This window comes from Protomyctophum bolini (assembly GCF_963924005.1).
Source record: "Protomyctophum bolini genome assembly, chromosome: 18".
In the NCBI taxonomy this organism is placed as follows: domain Eukaryota; kingdom Metazoa; phylum Chordata; class Actinopteri; order Myctophiformes; family Myctophidae; genus Protomyctophum; species Protomyctophum bolini.
Genome location: NC_137879.1, coordinates 30,535,382 through 30,554,834, shown reverse-complemented (window position 1 = coordinate 30,554,834; position 19,453 = coordinate 30,535,382). Strand labels below are relative to the sequence as shown.

The window sequence follows — 19,453 nt, the reverse complement described above, 5'->3', positions numbered from 1 at the left end:
CCCTCTCTCTCTCTCTCTCTCTCTCTATCTCTCTCTCTTGCTCTTCTCTGGTTCCGCCGTTGTCATGCCAACTTCCCTGGAGACTGCGTTGTCATGGATACGAAAGCGGGGCAGGGCGGCAGATCAGCTGATGTCTGTCTGGTGGTGGTGGCTTTCAGGCGTGTGTGTGTGTGTGTGTGTGTGTGTGTGTGTGTGTGGACGGCCCTCCTCCTATACATACTTCTTCCCTCGGCCTGCCCAGTCAGTGTGAGGCTTATTTGTCGTCCCCCTCCAGTTACCCTTCTCACCACGTTGTCTTCCATCTCTCCATCCATCTCTCCTTCTATCCATCCATCCATCCAACCACCCATTGGAGTAGCGGTTCCAGGCAGCCGTACCGACATTTAGCTACTTGTACCTGAATGAGTGATGCACTATCCATTCTGTTTTGTGTGTCCACTTGTCCTCCGACCTCCTTTTACTTTATATAATCCATCAGTCCTTTCTCACTCACACGGTAAAAACCCATGCAAGAGCGTTCCTTTAACTCTGAGAAATCAACAGTTAGAATCAACAGTGTATATACGACGCGTAATAACGCTTGTGACATATATATATAATTATAGCGGACTGTCTAATGAAAGCCCGAGCTTTTCCCTCAACAAACATCCATAGCGGGCTCTTCTGGTTGCCCTCACGACCGGAGAGGTCACGCAGCTCGCCTCATTATATTAGATCCATTTAGTCACCTCCTCCTCTCTTCTCATTCCCATTATACTTCCCTTCATCTCTACTGTTATGTAACCGACCTGTGGCTTCCTGAAGCCGCGCTCCTCAAACATGTGAATGTCCGACGACCCATTGGTCCGCTGACCCCCCCGTTTTGAAGGGATTCAGACGCCATGAGAGACACAATTTGTCAAGATTTGTCCACATTTTCCAAAATGGCAGATGTACAAGCTCACCACGCGACGTGTGGTGAGCTTGTAGTTCGCCTATTTTGGAAAATAAACTAGGCCTTAAAGTGTTTTAGCTGTTCCTTCTTAAATTATTAAGCACTCTGAGAGGGGTCCGGGATATGGGAGGAATGTTCAATCCCTAATCCCATCCCCATGACGGTGGACCGTAAACGCTCTCGTCAACCATGCCGACTGTTACTGCTACACGTTTAGCATGTAGCATCTGTATCGCTCATCCACTGTGTGACATTTGCAGAAACTTAATGACCGTCCCGCACAGAAGCGGCGATAAGTAAAATAATCTATCATTACGCGAGTCATTAGAACAACGACTCTCATTCCAATCAATTAGTCCTTTTAATATAAATGTAAATGTAACCCGGCACTGTGTAATTAACATGTGGGTGGTTGACAGGGGGGGGGGGGGGGGGGGGAGAACATGGCTCCGGGCTGTAATTTAGCCCCGATTCTGGGACACTCGTCACCGAAAAGGGGGGAGATGCAAGTCATGGGCCGTCGTTTGGCAGGTAAGCGGAACTCACACAGCCCCGGGGTTGAGGCCTTGTCTTTCTCATGTAAGCAGAACTCGCACAGCCCCGGGGTTGAGGCCTTGTCTTTCTCAGGTAAGCGGAACTCACACAGCCCCGGGGTTGAGGCCTTGTCTTTCTCAGGTAAGTGGAACTCGCATAGCCCCGGGGTTTGAGGCCTTGTCTTTCTCATGTAAGCGGAACTCGCACAGCCCCGGGGTTGAGGCCTTGTCTTTCTCAGGTAAGCGGAACTCGCACAGCCCCGGGGTTTGAGGCCTTGTCTTTCTCAGGTAAGCGTAACTCGCATAGCCCCGGGGTTTGAGGCCTTGTCTTTCTCAGGTAAGCGGAACTCGTACAGCCCCGGGGTTTGAGGCCTTGTCTTTCTCAGGTAAGCGTAACTCGCATAGCCCCGGGGTTTGAGGCCTTGTCTTTCTCAGGTAAGCGGAACTCGTACAGCCCCGGGGTTGAGGCCTTGTCTTTCCGCGTTCTGTTCTGACGGAGATGGAGGGAGGATTTGTCTCGGTGTGTAGCATTCTGCTGAGTGGGTATTAATGTACCTGAAGTGCCTGCCCTCTGGCCCGCTGCGCGCACAATGCACTCTCCACTGGCTCCTGGAGGACCTGAGCTTAATACTACAGAGACAGATTAAGAGGGTATAAATAAAACTGAGAGCTAGGCAGAGAAACCTAGAGGGGTGGAGGGGGGGGGGGGGGAATAAGGCAGACTTGAGAGGAAGAGATTGAAGCGCTGGTATAGGAACACATTAGAGGCCTATTGAACTCCTTTAGCTGTGTTTACCGGCGCATGCTATCGGTAAGACGAAGCGATTCAAGCACGACGCTGGGAATCCTCTGTCGCGCCGATCTCCTCTGGGTGTGGATGGGTGTGTGTGTGTGTGTGTGTGTGTGTGTGTGTGTGTGTGTGTGTGGGATGAGGCAGTCTTGATTAAACACCTCGTGTGCATCCTGTGGGAACCTGATCAATAGCTCTTCAGTCGCATTCATTGGACTTTAAGGTTCAGAGGTGGGCGGGTGGTGTGTGGGGGGGGGGGGGGGTCCATAAAGATATATATACATCAATAATGCACACTCTGTTTATGCATGACTGGGCTCTGATCGTTAGTCTTCTTCAAGCTCAACATCCTGTACATTTTGTGATTTTGTGTCCGTCTTTTGTGTCCCCAAAGAAGTCTTGCGGTGTTTAGCCACAGCCTATAAACCGTTCACCATGCTCTAGTGGTTGCACTATACACAGAGACAGACCCATTGCCCTGCATTATAGGCGTTCTATTATTAGCAGCAGTTCCTTCATTGGGGTTTTCACACGTCCCAGAGACGTGTGAGAGAGAGAGATCTGCTGACTGCACCACGTCCCAATTCCCCCCGCTGCCTCTTACGTCTTGTTAAATGAGGGATAATGAATTACAGTTTGCACTCTACAGTACACGAGTACCTCTGCGAATCCATGTCCTTTGGGCTGCGCTGAATTCCTACTGTATGTACCGTACGGTTGTGTATGCGAATATGCATGTTTTTCTAATTATCTTATCATTGAGGAATATATACATGCCTTGTGTGTGTCCGCAACAGTATCTACAGTGGTGGAAAGTAATTAAGTACAGTTTTGAGGTTTTTGTCTCTTTACTTTGAGTATTTCAAATGGAAAAATGGACAACCAGCTCAAATGGAACGTCCATGTGGACTATCTGTACTGTATGTCAAATTGGCACAACGCTTGCACTTTCTCCGCAGGCTCAGGCTCTTTGGTGTGAGCAAAGGGAGCCATGTCAACCTTCTATGATGCAGTGCTATAGGTAGCATTATAAGATATGGCATGTCAGCTTGGTTTGGGACACTCTCTGTCCAGCTCAAATCTAGAATAGCTAAAATGGGGAAAAAAACAGCCATTGAGGTAATTGGTATAGGAAAGATTCTCCATCTCTTCAGACAATCTTTGAGAAAACGGTGCTCAGTCTGTCAAATAGAGTGTTGTCTGATCCTTTCACATATGTTATCTTCAGAGTATGAGCCGTTACCCTCTGGTAGACGCTACAGAGCGTGTCGTTGCAAGTGCAACCGCTTTGAACTTTCTTTTCTTCCCACTTCAATAATTGTTCTACTAAACAACCGCCACATAGTTCATAGTTCTTAGTGGGGAAGGGACTTCTGACCTTCATCAGTTATTTATTGCACTTTACTGTGATTGTGATACTATAACTGTGAATACTTTTTATATTATATACCTCCTCTTATTGCAACTTTCACTTCTCTTGTGATACTCTTGTGACTTGTACTTTGCTGCTACTGTGTATTGTCTTTTGTGTATTTGTCTGTCTGTTTTTAAAAGCGCTGATGTACTAATGCACTTTTGCCCAAGACAAATTTCCCCTCGTGGGACAATAAAGTATATCTCATCATCTCATCATCTCATTTCCAATTTCCAGTAGTTTTACTTCTATACAACTCCACTACATTCATTTGAAACCTTTAGTTATTACTTTGTAGATTTTGATTATAGTACAGTACATTTCGGCCATTTGAAAATAGCCGTTCTAAGCTCACAATCGTCATAGAATCATAAATTTTTGGTATTAAAATGTACTTTAAAGTACATTTTAAAATGTACTTTAAAGTACATTTTAATACCAATACTTTGTAACAGAGTAGAACAGCCGGATGGTAACCGCAAGGTTCCCAGTTCGAGCCCGGGCTCCCCCAGAGTTAGTGTCCAAGTGTCCTTGAGCAAGACACTGAACCCCTAATTGCTCCTGATGTGAAGGTTGGTGCCTTGCAGGGTTTCATAGCGCGCCACCGAGTGGCGTGCTACGAGCTTGTATAGGGCTGCTATTTTCTTTAAATGGTGAAAACATGTGGGGTGGGGGTAGGGAACTGTGATGTATGTAATGTGTTTTATTTTCGTTTTATTTTTCGTTTTGTCATTATTATTTATTAATTTTTGTTCTGTATGTATTGTTGTCAAAACATTTTGTGATAAGATTTTGTTTGTATTTGTGCTGCCATGGGGATGTGGGGGGGGGGGGGGAAATATATGTCAATTGTTTTGAAAATACTTCTTTGTACTGTAAAGAAAATCAATAAACATATGTTTAAAAAAAAAAAAAATGGTGAAAACATTGCTTTGCGCTCCTCCGTGTGTCCCCTGCAGGTGACGGGGCTGAGCGTGTCCCCGGGGAAGGACCAGCTGGTGGTGTTCCACACCAAGGACAGCAGGGACCTGGTGGTGTGTCTGCAGGGCATGGTGCCCGCCGCTGACAACCGCATCGGGGAGCTGGTCGGAACGCTGCTCAGCCACTTCAAGAGGTAAGGGGGGACCCTTACCTGGTGGGAATGAAGAGTATATACACGCTAAATGTTTTGACTCGAGTAAAAGTTATATCAATGCTGGCCTGGGGCCGTGGCTCAGCGGTCCAGGCACCTTGGCCGGTATATAAGCCCCGAGTCTGGCAGTGTGCTCCCCAATCCCGACGGCCTTTACTGCATGTCACCCCCCCTCCCCCCATCTCTCTCCCTACTGTCTGTCCCTCTATAAAAAAAATATAAGTCGAAAGCCACAAAAAAAGTATCAATGCTGCAATATAGAAATACATTTTACGTTACAAGTAAAAGAGTACTTGAGTGAAAGTACAAAAGTATTGACATCAAGATGTACTTTATGCTGAATTGCTGATGCTGCAGCAGACCGTTTTCAGTTTTCTGGGAGTTTATCTTCCAGATCATGAGGTGCATAACAGAAGCACCGCTTCTCCACAAAACCTACTTGAGATACGGTAGGTCATTCAACACCTTAAGTTAGAGAGAGAGAGAGAGAGAGAGAGAGAGAGAGAGAGGGGGGAGCAGGGTGATGGAATGGGATACAGGGACTATGGTGATGGAGGGGCTTGTCATGGAAAGTAATAGGAAGGGAGATTGGGAAGCGAGAGGGATGTAGTGTTGGGCTGTGGTTTGGGCGTGCGTGCGGGTCTTGTGAATTGATGTGCGTGTGTGTGTGTGTGTGTGTGTGTGTGTGTGTGTGTGTGTGTGTGTGTGTGTGTGTGTGTGTGTGTTACACTCTAAACTCCCTGGTGTTAATTTAACTCAGAGTTGAGAGTTAACCCATTTTGGGGCGGGAACCCCTTTTGGTATTAGCATCATGTTATGCCTTAGCTATTGGAAAAATAGCAGATCTACAAGCTCATAGCGAGTAGCCACCGAGTGGCGCGCTACGAGCTTGTAGGTCTGCTATTTTCGAAAAATAGAACCACTGACATAGAAACATAGCTTTTTCAGAAAACTGTCCTGATATAGGAGACATTTTTATAATCTGATCTCCGGTCAGAATGGGTTAAAATGGACACTAAAGACACTCAGAAATAAGCCAGTGTGACCGTGGAGACATTTCCACTCAGCCTCACAGTGGTGCTGTTCCTTATCGCCGTGGGGACAGACAGCAGACGGCGGGGTGGGACGGTGTCCCGCTGGGATTAACCCAAAGCCCAAATAGCACCGGGTCCACATCTGTTGACCGTGTGTGGTTGCCATGGCTGCGGGACGTGACCGAGGCCACTTCCTTTGCTTGTCTCCCGTCCTCTAAATGGGTTAGTCCTCGGGTCTGACCCGTTTAGGACCGGATTCTACTAAATGTCTTCTAAATCCTGGCCCGCAGACCCTCATCTGAAAATATGTTGTTCCAGGGGCAGGGACCCCCCCCCCCCCCCCCCTAAGCTAAAAGAACGTTCGCTGTGACAGAATATAATGTGTTCAAAGATTTGCACACGTTTTCACGATGTAAAAAACAAATAGCAGATCTACAAGCTCGATATGAGCTTGTAGATCTGTTATTTTTCAACAGCTATAAAGTTTAAAATAACGGTTGAAGTGGTTAAATGCTAAAGCGACAAAGATGCGCTCCCGTCCTAAATGGGTTAAACTCATAAACCCTATACGGTATAATATATGCTACGTTGTGCAACAAATAGCACATTTTCAGGATCAGGAGGCATATTTCCAGACTGCTATGTGTAGCGTTCATAGACTAGGGTTAAGCTATACACGTCTGGGGTTAAGACAACTCCACTTTCGCTCAGCTACAGTCAGCAAATCCACTGTTGCCAATACTGGTTGCTGTGGCTCAAATAACGGGGTTACAGTAAAAAGAAAAAAAGAAGCTTCCAACTCGGTTCAGCTTTCTTCTGTGGATATTCCCTTTTTTTTCCTATTCAGCTCAATTCAGCTACAGTTGGTAATCTTGTTGTTATGATAATTACAACTTTCATTTGATTCATATTCCATAGCCTCGTAAGTCCACCAAGGCCGTGGTGGCACACCCCAAATATTACGTAAACGTCGCACACTGCAAATCAATACAAATCAATAGATGACCTAAGACGAAAGAGAATTAATCTGAGAGATGCTTAGAGAGATGGCTGCTTCAAGTACTTATATAAGGAGTATAATCTCGCAACACAATCACCATGAGATGAAAAGCAATCAGAGCATTTATTGTACCACTGAGCGATAAAATAAATACTCATGTCCTCGAGTGGGACTATAGTTTCAGTAGCACCAACAGCCCTGCATCGACCACTAGAAGAGACCAAAGAAATGCTGTGCTGGTATGCTGGTGTTTTAGCGTTATGAACTATGATAGATGCGGTGTTGTGAAAGCAAGGACAGTGATTAAATATGACTTTGGAGTGTTATTATGCCTTAGAGGACATTGCTAGGCATCACAGGAACATTGCCTGCACAGTGAGAGCTCTGACGCACCTCACTGCACCCCCAGAATAGAAAAGGTTTAGAAAACACTTAAGACAATAAGACAATTATAATGAGAGTGCAAAGAGAACAACATACCGGTATACTATACTGTAGCGCTTCAACAAAGAAACTATAGGATTCCAATAAGCATGTTATCTAGCATCTGTCTATAGTGTACCGTCATACATCATCTCATGAACAACCGATCTCATGTGATTGGTTAGCCCATTTGCTCGTCTGCATATGACGGTACAGTTTCCCTTCATTGTCAATGGCATTTACACTTACGTCATATTTGAGGCACATAATATGACCTAATTTCTCCTTTCGTTGTCAATGGCAAATATTGAGACTGTATATAGGAGGTGCTAGCGCCCCTCAAAAAAGAAAAAAAACGTAATCTAACCATACATGGAGAGGACTCGATCTTCACCTAGATTGACCTTGCGCTGACCTGTTCTGACATTCCATATGTTGATCTTTTCCCACCCGATGTCTCCCTCTTGACTGATACTTGAAAATGATGCTTTCCATGTTGCTGCCCAAGAAATGAGATACTGCTACCTGGAGATGAAACCCTCTGGACCACCGCCAGTCTCTGTTTTCACCACTTCTTTCTTTTCTTGGGTTCGGCTCAGGGAAGGCACTCTATAATCTATTCTACCGTTGAGATCCTCAGGCTTTGTATAAAGTATACAGAGAGCACCAGGTCAGCTCAGTTCATTTCAGTAGCGCACACGGAAAAACAAACAAAAAGATCTTCTTGTGTGTCCTACACCGCCTACGACGCTGGAGCATAGACAAACGTTTGTTTTCACTCACATGCAATGTGTTCTAGTTAACAAGGGAGCAGTGGGCTGGCATTTACCACCGTTTTGCACTCGGATCAATATGAATATCAGGCGTTTCGGATAAACGGGCACGCGTGCCACCGCAATAACTCACCCAATCCCTGATCATTTACAGGCCTAGACTTTATGCGACACGAGAACCATTTTGAGTGGCAGCGTTAACCATAAAGCATTTTAATGAGGGATTTCATCACAATAAAAAAAACGACTTGGGCGCGCCTTACCCTTTCATCACATTCACATTCCGCAGTTATTCTACTCATCGCAGTCTATAGCAGTCATCAAAACTTGACTATAAAACCTTCCCATTTGACCTCGTTTGTTTTGAGAGTTGAGTATGAGAAGAGGACACCAATCTATTTAATTAATAAATACCATTGCCATCGATGTACGGCAATTGGTCTTTCATAATGCTTATGATCGATCGACTCGTTATGCTACTTACATTAGCATTGAGTTGCTATCTGTTTCTTTCGATCGACCTCCAATTCCTTGTCCCCAAGATGGCATTTCTGGTCAAAACAAGGTTCACTTCACGGCCGATAGCCAACGCTGTAATAGTCGCGATTAGGCTTTCTCATCGTCGAGCGGTAGACTGTAAGTGGATGCGACAACACACACACACACACACACACACACACACGTACGTACGTAACATTTGTAATATCCGGTCACGGGTTTTGGCGTGAATTACAGCAAATGTATTTATTAATCCTGGCCGCTGGTGTATTCATTATTCAATCAGACTCTCTGACAGGCTGAAGCCTCACTGAGGGTTACAGCTGGGGACGGAGGCACTAATAATATTATTGACACATTTGTTCCACATACAGTAGCCTAATATGCTTGGGCGTTTCAGGATTTCAAGTCCAAAGCAAAGCCTCACAACCGATCTAATGTAGGTCTTCTATTTTTCAATAGCTAAATGATAACATAATGCTTAAAACACCTGCGGGGGACACGGAGCGCATACCACTGTTCATTCTCTCACAATGTTTTAATTTAGTCTTCTGAAAAACCTTAGTCGACTTAGTCTTTAGTCAACTAAATTAACACTGGAGCGTGCACACGCACACGCGCGCACACACACACACACACACACACACACACACACACACACACACTGATGGTAAGACTGGAGAAAGGATGCCTCTTGGTCCCTCCGGCGGGACACACTTCAGATCTATTATAGATTAAATGGCCCTTTGCAATTCTATTTGTTCCGTCTTTATATGATCCGATATTTGCTTTGAGGATGAGCTGCAATATCCCATCTCGCGTGTGTGTGTGTGTGTGTCTGTGTCTGTGTCTGTGTGCGTGTGCGTGTGCACACATTCACTGTGTGCGCACGCACACACACACCTTTTTACCGGCATGTGGGGGTATAATGGGCACATGCTTGATCAATGCCATTTGTCGATGCTATCGTGTTCCATACAGTGGAAGCTATTGCTCTGTGGGTGCTGGGCCGACACACACACCTGCCACTGGGCCTCACGTAACGACTCTCTGGGTGCTCTGCACACCGACCCATCCATCAAACACGGGCAGAACAAAGGGACACAAACCTGTGTGTGTGTGTGTGTGTGTGTGTGTGTTCGACTGTATGTCTGAATGCCTGCTGTATGTTGTTATAGGCACGAAAGGGTGTGTGTGTGGGAAAACGTGCTGAGAGGGATTTTGCACGTATAGTGCACGTATACATGCGTGCGTATACTGTGTATATCCAGCCCCTCGGCAGCTCCCAGTAGACCTGGCTGGCTCTAACCTGTATCTCTCCTCCAGCGTGCCACGCGTCGCACAGAAACAACACTACAGGCACAACAATGGCTCCGCGGACACTAGACGCGGCGGCTTACGGGTGATTTGTACTCGCTCGCCCACGGAAAGTATTCCATCTTCATGTACACAAACGGGCAGAGGGCGCGCTGCAAGCTTGTAGATCGGCTGTTGTCGTCGGTTCTTGACACCAAGTATATGTCATGCGCTACGACGTGTGCACGCACATGCACGCACGCACACGCACACACACACACACACACACGCACACACACACAAAGCAACGCTCTTTATCCAGCCAACAACCATAGCAAGGCCAAGGCAAGGTGGTTGTGAAACTAATGCCCCCCCCCCTCTCTCTCTCTCTCTCTCTGTGTGTCTCTTCAGATCTGTGCACTGCACACTGCATGCCTTGATCCGCTAGGATCCAATAGGCCATGTCGCTAAATTGGCCTGTATAACTTATTTATTGTGTTTTATGATGATTTCATTTATAGTTGTCATTGTAGCTGTACATTTGCATGCAACATATAGACACGATTTGCGCAATTTAATGTGTGTCTATGTACATACTGTGATATATAGCCCTCTTTTCTGCAGTGACGCACAAGTTATCTAATAACTCACAAATGCTCCGTCCCCATTCTGCATGAAAAGGAGGAGGATTTAGATTCCCATGACTTCCACCGCCCCCTCCCTTCTCTCTCTCTCTCTCTCTGTCTCTCTCTCTCTCTCTCTCTCTCTCTCTCTCTCTCTCTCTCTCTCTCTCTCTCTCTCTCTCTCTCTCTCCCCATTTTCCCCCTGCCTTCTATTTTTGGCTATATCCCATTTGTACTGCACCCTCTCCTTAACTCCACCTCCACATGGCTTTCTCCTCTCTCTCTCTCTCCCTCACTCTATGTCTCTCTCTCTGCCCACCCTTCCATTTGAGGACAAAAGGAGATGAAATATTTATTCCATGCTGCTGTGGAGGCCTATATTTAGATAGGTAAGACCCTCTGTCTCTGTCTCTCTCTCTCTACCTATCTCTCTCTCTCCCTCCCCATGTTGCAGTGCACACAGGAGCCACTGCAGCACTCTCACCCCCAACAGGACGTGAGGGCAAATACACCGTTCACCGTCTCACACACACACACTAACACACACACACTAACACACACACACACACACACACACACACGCGCACGCGCGCAGGCACTGAACCGGATCAATGAAGTTGATCACGCACAATGGTTCTCTGACCAAACCTTGACCGCATCCCACACATCCTCAATGGACCTGCAGTGCCACACATGTCTCACCTTGACGTATTGATCAGCCTTTTCCACCTATCATCAATGCACGAGCATGCATGCATACATTAAATATGTCTAACCTTCTTCATGCGAGTAATGTTCTCTGATGCTATAGGGAACCTTCACATGGTAATACACATGCTATAGTGCAGTGATTCTCTGGCTTATACATTATTTTATGGACCCACAGCTTTATATGCATTTGGACCCCCCCCCCATGGATGGACCCCCGTTCACCTGAATCTAAGTCCCCCCCCGTAAAGGTCTGTTTGGTTACCTCTAACTACATGAAACATTTAGCTGGGGGCCCCCGGGAACCCCCTCCCTCATGGACCCCTGGGGTATTTCCAATTTTCAGCACCGTTACTTCGACTCTACTACTAAAAAAAGTGCTGCAAAAGATATGGAGGCTCTTTGCTAGTGCATTTGTGAAGCGTCAGCATGATCTCCTGTATCACACGGCGAGCGATTATTACAGACGTGAGTTTTGTAGTATAGTTGGAAATGCATGCTCGATGGTGGTGGTGGTGGTGATGGTGGTTGGTGTTCAGTTCAGCCTGTCTGACCGCTCCTCGCTCTCCTTGCAGAAGCAGCGAGCTATTTGAAATGTTTCTCGGGGGAAGACCAAAAAGAGACATGTCCCAAGTTAACGTCCTATACAGCGCTGTAACGTATAGCTCCAGTGGATAGTTTCATGGTAGCCTGACGACCCTGCGAATTTCCATTTTGTTTCACTTCATTATTGACTCGCCAGAATGTTTTTTTGATGGGTGTGACTACAGCGATTCAGGGCTGGAGTCAGCCTAGTTTCATGGTTCATCTTGTTCCAATCCTGCAGGCAGCAATGTAGAACATTTTGCTCTTCTCACAGTTTTCTGGTATGTTGCGCAAAGCACACTTTTCTCGCGCCATCTCATGTATTAAAACCCTGAAGAAAACGATAGTGTCCAAACATTGGTTTGGATTAAATTATGTTGCATCGTGCAGGCTCCTTGTAGCGCAGCCTTCTCTCTGTTTTAACTTGTGTGTTGTATTATGAAGCCTCCTCTCTGTTTTAACTTGTGTGCATTATGAAACTAAGCTGTAATTCATCCGCCATAATCCAAAAATGTGCTTCTACTTATTATACGACGACAACCAATTACGACAAGTTTAGTCTGTCAGCTGAGGATTCCAAACAGACTAGCGTCTCTCTCTCTCTGCCTCAGTGACCGCAGTAAAGGTAATAGCATTTTAACTGTGACTGTTGCACACCGCAGCCACAAGGTTGTGACCTTAACAGAGCAAACGGGCTTTAGAGATTTACTTCGCTACATTTGTGCCTGGTACGTAGGTTATTTGTCAGTGATTGCTTGCACCACACATCTCATCAGACACACACACACACAAACACACACACACAGAGCACGCACGCACCGCAGCCTCTGGTTCACACTGAGCTGAGCACAAGTCATAAAACAGCTTACCCTTGAATAATTTATCCACACAGACTTAATTCTCCCTGGTGGACTTCAGTCCTCTGAAGTCCTGCATATTATTGGACATGCATGCACACATCAGGCAGAGGTGCAACTGTACGCCTCCGATAAAAACCTGCAACCTTTCACTGTTGTTGTTGTTGCGACAGTGCACGTACGTGCGTTGCATGTGAACATGCACTGCATATGAACATGCACTGCATATGCGACTTATGCATATGTGTGTGTTTTTTTTGTATTCATGAATGCGTATATGTGTCCGTGCGCCCACATGAGTGTATACTGTATGAGCGTGCGTGTGTGCGTGCATGCGTGCGTATAGTTCTTGGTTTACCTATGATCCTATATTGCTGAGGCATTACACTGTCTCTCCGACCTATGGAGCACCGAAGTCTGACCACAATATCGCTAGAGGGCGCTAAGTCCACGGATTAGTGTACTTTTGTTATTTGTATTATAATTTAGATCGCCTCATATAAGAACTGGGTTTGAAAACTAAACAAATCATCCAGGCCGTTTCACTCATATAATTATGAAATGAAGTCACTGCTGCTGAGTTAGTTCGATTATTGCTACAGAAACGGACTGTATCAAATATGACTCCCCGACAATATCGCACAGAGGCAGTTTGTTTACTTTTGGACCACCATAGGGACAGCCCTATGTAGTTTGCACTATAGCACAAGCAGACCACAGCCCTGCGTGTGCAGAGTGACCTCAGGTATACTGTATCCAGTGTGTTTGTGTACTGTATATGCACACTGAAGGATCTCTCCTCTGTGGTCGTGTCACTTGTGTAATAAGCTGCTCGGGATTGCTTTCTCAGAAAAAAAAAAAAGGACTGTGGTTTCTGTGGCGACGGCTCAGCTTTTTAGCCGAACGCTCGACTTGAATGTCTAAACCGGTGACTAATGAAAAACCACTCAGACAGTTGACTGATAATGGAGAGACAGGGAGATGCCGGGGAGAAAGGAAAGGGGTCGCTAATGGAAGGAGCCCCTTATCTCCATTTTCACCCCCTTTCTCTTCTCATCTGGTATATGACTCTTTGATCAGTACGGTACGGTTCCCTCTATCCCCCCATTTCTCTCTCTCTCTCTCTCTCACTCTCTCTCTCTCTACCTTATAGATATACTATAAGGTAAAGGGTAAATGGTGCATTTATATAGCGCCTTGGTGCTTTACATATACTGTTCATTACGTTCACCCAGTCACACACACATTCCGCCGATGAAGGTTTTCAGAAACCGTAGGTCAGGATTTAGAGGCGTCATTTTGGCCGTTTTTTTTATTATTTTAAAGTTGATTATCTTTGCCCATGAAGCTTTCAGAAGGTTCCCCTTCCATGAGCATCATCATCCATCACTATTCTATCATCTCAGAAAATCTTGACATCTGAAAAAAATTCTAAATGTGAATTTAAGCACATGCAAATTTAGCTGATTTTATTTCAGACCTTCTAGTGTTAAGGCACCAACCTGCACATCAGGAGCAATCAGGGGTTCAGTGTCTTGTAGGACACTTCGAACTGGCAACCTTGTGGTTACCACCCGGCCACTGTACCCCTATCTATCTATCTATCTATCTATCTATCTATCTATCTATCTATCTATCTATCTATCTATCTATCTATCTATCTATCTATCTATCTATCTATCTATCTATCTAATTATATCTCTCTGGTCATCATTTCCTCCTTTACAGTTAATGTCAGCCTGGCTGATCTGGGCCACAACAACAGTAGGCTGTACACACAGAATGGGAGGGAGTGCAGAAAATGCTGCGAGTGGCGGAGGGGAGACGAAAGCCTGGAACTTGGCTGAGAGAGAGAGAGAGGACTGTCGAAAAGTGACAGGGCCCAGGTGCTTGGAAATGGGGATGAGAGGGGGAAGCGAGGTGGTAGAGAGAGAGAGAGAGAGAGAGAGAGAGAGAGAGAGAGAGAGAGAGAATATTTAGGTGTTTGGGAAAAGGAATGAAGAAGAGGTGAGGGTGAACGTGAGGTTCAGAGAGGGATGGTTAGAATGCAAAATAAAAGTCCCATCAGTCTATGCAAGTCCTCTCTCACTTCGGCGAGGTTGCCGACTAACACTTGTGTTCTCCGTGCATTCCTGTGCCTGGAAACATACGACTTGCGCTCTACGACATTTCAAAGACAAATATTTTACTTTTGACTCCACAAGATCTTTAGGAAGTCTGCATGTCAAGTAACCAAATGTGGTGTAACCTCCGACACCGTGCCCACAAACTGAGCTACTGGTTTCAGAGTGAAATTCCTATCGAAAAGTCAGTGCATTCATTATGCTGATGCAGGGGGATATTTATTTGTATGTTTATTTGGCCTATTTTACAAGGACAGTTCACATTAATCAATGTAAATGTATCAGGGGTTCTAGCTAATGCAAAATATGACACATAGGCATAGGCATAGGTTTCAATCGTTTCAATTGAAACGAGCCTCAAGTCTCCAGGGCCCCCCTGGAGACTGGAAAAAAAATGGGAAAAATAAATAGTAGTATTAGTATAGTGTGTTGTTTGGTTGTAATTGTTCCCACTTCCCAGTGTGTGCACTCACTGCACTAGCAGCGCTGACAGTTGCATCATTGTATAGCCTATGCTGCCTTCCAGTTATACCTTAAAGTAAAACATTGTTTAATCAAGCAAGCTGCTTTTGTGTATTTTGGCTGTGTATGCTTTTCATGCTTTGAAGTCCGATAATACACACTTTAAAACGTTTTATTTTGTATTTATTTTATTTATTTTTGAGTGGTGCAACCACTCCTACAACCAGCAATGTCCGTGTACCTGTGTACCTGTGTAGGTACCTGTGTGTGTGTGTCTATGAGCACGAGTATGTTACTTATTTATACCAGCAGGGGGCGCCAGAAACAGAGAGAGGGGTAGTGCTGTGTCTCTAATGAGAGAGAGAGAGAGAGAGAGGAGGGGGGGGGGGGGAATTGCACCACTCAGTTTGCACGTGTGTGATTTTTTAATAATTATTCATGATTAAGATTATGACGTCATGAACGGGGCCTCCCGATCCTTAAGGCCGCCCCTGCACATAGGTATAACGCTACAGTGTAATCATATACTAACACATGATAACATACTATAACACCATTATAAAAATTGACATACATTTCTGTTATTGCATGTGTAAAATGACTGTGTTGAAATTGAACTCTGCAGCCATTAAAAGTCTTTGACTGCCAAACGGCGCCATCTAGACAGGGCTCAGACCGTCACGCTTTCAGCCCCCTTTAACGAGGATGCCGGTTGAAAAAGGTGCATATCGGAGAGATGAGAATCACCGCCCGGTCTCTGTCTTTAATTAACGACGCCCTCTGAACGTAACGGCACAGATACGCGCGAGTACGAGCGTTCAAACTGAAACAAATGTTGCACGCGGTGCACAAATATGCCGCGCTGCACGTAGGGGACACACTGTCGCGGTTTACACGATGGCAAGATATGGGAGAGAATGGAAAGACATGGGGAAGAAATGGGAGAGAGAGAAGGATTAAGGAGTGAGAGAGAGAGAGAAGGGGGGGGGGGAGCCATACTGCCTTTGTCTCGCCTGTCAAGGTCACCCATTCTGCTGAATCAAACGTTTCCGGCAGAGGATGGAGAGAGTGGGCTCGTCTCCTTCTCTCCTTCCCTCCCTCCCCTTTCTCCTTTCCTCCCTCCACGTTCACCCTCTGTCTTTTACTAACCCCCCCCCCCCCCCCGCCATCTCTCTCTCCTCCCTTCCTTTAACAGTGTGCGCTGCGGATGCAGTTCCCATGGCAACGCGGTTTTGAGCCACGTTTGTCTGCTGCGTGGTTCCATGAATAACCCATTCAGACCTGACAGTTTCTACAAAATGTCCTGACGGTTTTCTGAAAAACGTCTGTTTCTATGTCAGTCGTTCTCAAACATTTCCATGTCAAGGACCCCCAAAAATATATGTAATTGGCCGCCGTCCCCCATCTAAAAATATGTTGTTCCAGGGACCCCTCCAGAAGCAAAGATTTGAGTTAAAAACGTTCGCTCTGAAAGAATATATATTCAAAGATTTGCACCACATTTTCACGATAAAAAAAAAATAGCAGATCTACAAGCTCGTAGCGCGGCACTCGGTGCTGCGCTATGAGCTTGTAGATCTGCTATTTTTCAATAGCTAAAGTATAACATGATGCTTGAAACACCAAAAGGGGTTCCCGCCCAGAATGGGATAACCCCCGCAGACAGAAAACATAACAATCTCACATCTCCTTCCTCCAGACTGCGTGGAGACAGAGAGAGAGAGAGAGAGAGACACAGTGAAAGAATCAAAGATAGAGCGCAAGACTGACAAAGACAGGCGGATGAAGAGACACCAAGACAAAGCTATGAATAAATAACTGCGCGTGTTTTTCCGTGCTTACAGTAAATGTATCAGAACGCCTCTGAACACAAGAACATCCTAGGGCCGTATAGTAAAAGAAGAGAATAGTGTATCATAGTTCTGTTCTAATTGCAGAGATGTTAATATTCACTGAACACATGTTGGTATACAGAATTTTCCTGCATGCATTTGTGCAGCACATGTAGACTGCGGTTGACGCACGTACATGTGCCAACATTATTTTCACACTCTCTCACACACACACACACACACACACACACACACACACACACACACACACATACACACACACACACACACACACACATGCAGCCTCAAGTAGGATTTACACTTGTGCTATAAAGCTCCGTGAGCTTGTAGATCTGCTATAGTGCCGTATGCTCGGTGCCTGCCCGTAAGGAAGTTCGTCAAGCCCTTCACACCGACTGCAAGGCTGCAAGTGATTTCAATCAGCCACGCACACGCAAGCAATAAATATTTACACAGTCTGTCGTCGTTCCACCATCTCAACATCACGCTCTCTCTCTCGCGCGCGCGTGTGCGCGCACACGCACGCACACACACACACACACACACACACACACACACACACACACACGCTTTATGTGGGGCAGTGGGGAGTTCTGCTCATCTCATTGGCACAGCACTACAGCCTGGAGGGATGCTGGGTGAACTGATGGACGGGAAGGGGGGGGGGCACGCTATAATGTCTGAGAGCCTGTGTGTGTGTGTGTGTGTGTGTGTGCGTGTGTGTGTGTGTGTGCGCGCGTTTGAGTGTGCGCGTGCGTGAGACAGAGAGAGATTGAAGAATGTGCATGGTGAATTATTTGAGAGTGTTCCATCGTAGTAAGCGGGTATAACTGCTCGTGTGTGAGCGAACGACGGCGAACGTGAGAAGAACAACGTAGGGATCTGCTGCTATGACCTAGTTTTCCTCCCCTCCTCCTCCTCCTCCTCCTCCTCGCCCACTCCGCCCCAATAATATCACTGCAGAGCTCACTGCCAAACAGCCCTCATGCCCCAAGCGGGGGCGTTTAGCCCATTTTGGGTGAGGAACCCCTTTTGGTGTTATAAGCATTTTAGCTATTGAAAAATAGCAGATCTACAAGCTCATAGCGCGGCTATGAGTGCCGCGCTACGAGCTTGTAGGTCTGCTATTTTTTGAAAAATCATGAATTGAATATACTGTATATTCTTTCAGAGCGAACGTTTTTAACTCTAATCTTTGCTTCTGGGAGGTCCCTGGAACAACGTATTTTCAGATGGGGGGTCGGCAGCCAATTACATAATAATCTTGGGGGTCCATGACATGAAATAGTTTGAGAACGACTGACTAGGGTTTTTCAGAAAACTGTCAGTTTTTAGAGGACATTTGTAGAATCGTCCTCAGGTCTAAATGGGTTAGGGGCAGGTGGGGTTTACGGTTTACAATGTAGGCATTTAGCAGACACTCTTCTTAACCCAGAGCGATTTACAGTAAAGTAAGAACGAATACATGGTAATACATCAAAATACCTATGATCGTACATCAGTGACATGTGCTTTAATGGGTTAATGGGTTAATGTGAAAATGTACTTTACTATTTTATGAGCATTTTACCATTTTACCAAACGGTTACAGGGTACAGATGTAACCACACGGAGGGGCCGTTTGGTTACATGCTTAGTTTACTAGTCCTCAGAATACACATTTTTAAAGTTGTATTTTAAAAGTTTTACTGTGTTATCCCTCCCTGTACGCCAGTGTACGGCCTCTGTGGACGGCCAAGGACAGGATATAGGATGTTGTGGAGCTTTGTTCACTGTGCATGCACTCATACTGTGTATAACGTAGCGGTGGATCATTTTAGCTTCCGCTAAAAGCACCACGTTGAGCTCTATATGTGTACACTTTAGACTGATGACGTCAGAGGCAACGCATCGTTTTTCTGTCTCCACAATAGACTGGAGATCCATTCGCAGCCACAGTAACCTCTACATGAATCCCCGTTCTGCAGATACTCGCACACACTCACGCACGCACGCACACACACACACACACACACACACACACACACACACACACACACACACACACACACACACACACTACTCTGTTCCACCCGGCAACAGCACCATATCACCTTCTATTGTCCACCCATTTCCGATCATCCTTGACCTATTGACCCGACTCTGCGTCACTCTTTCTCTCGTCGTCTCCCCTCTGGGGATAAGAATGCGTCCGCTTGTGCCTGCCGCCCTACTGGCAAAACAATGTGTCAATAAATGAGCATAGATGAACTCCCCGTTGACATATTGACCGACTAGAGCTAAACTGGGGGGAGGGGGAGGGGTTTGACTTCACAAGTGAGCGGTCTCCTGTCGACAACCAGTGGACTAATTGAAGGAGCTCCCGTTGTGCGTGTAACGATCATTGGAGCCCGGCTCCTCTGACCGATACGAACA

General features: G+C 45.9%; 1 protein-coding gene across 2 annotated transcripts in view; it reads left to right on the top strand.

Annotated features, from left to right (window-relative positions):
• Positions 1-19,453, top strand: part of myo1d (myosin 1D) — a 126,537-nt gene that overhangs the window by 90,410 nt on the left and 16,674 nt on the right. For both annotated transcript variants that reach the window (XR_013965812.1, XM_080789916.1), the window contains exon 21: positions 4,631-4,785. Coding sequence is in view for 1 of the 2 variants with exons in the window: in XM_080789916.1 (XP_080646042.1) it covers positions 4,631-4,785 (155 nt within the window). In the remaining variant the exon portion in view is untranslated. The remainder of the gene's footprint in view (positions 1-4,630; positions 4,786-19,453) is intronic.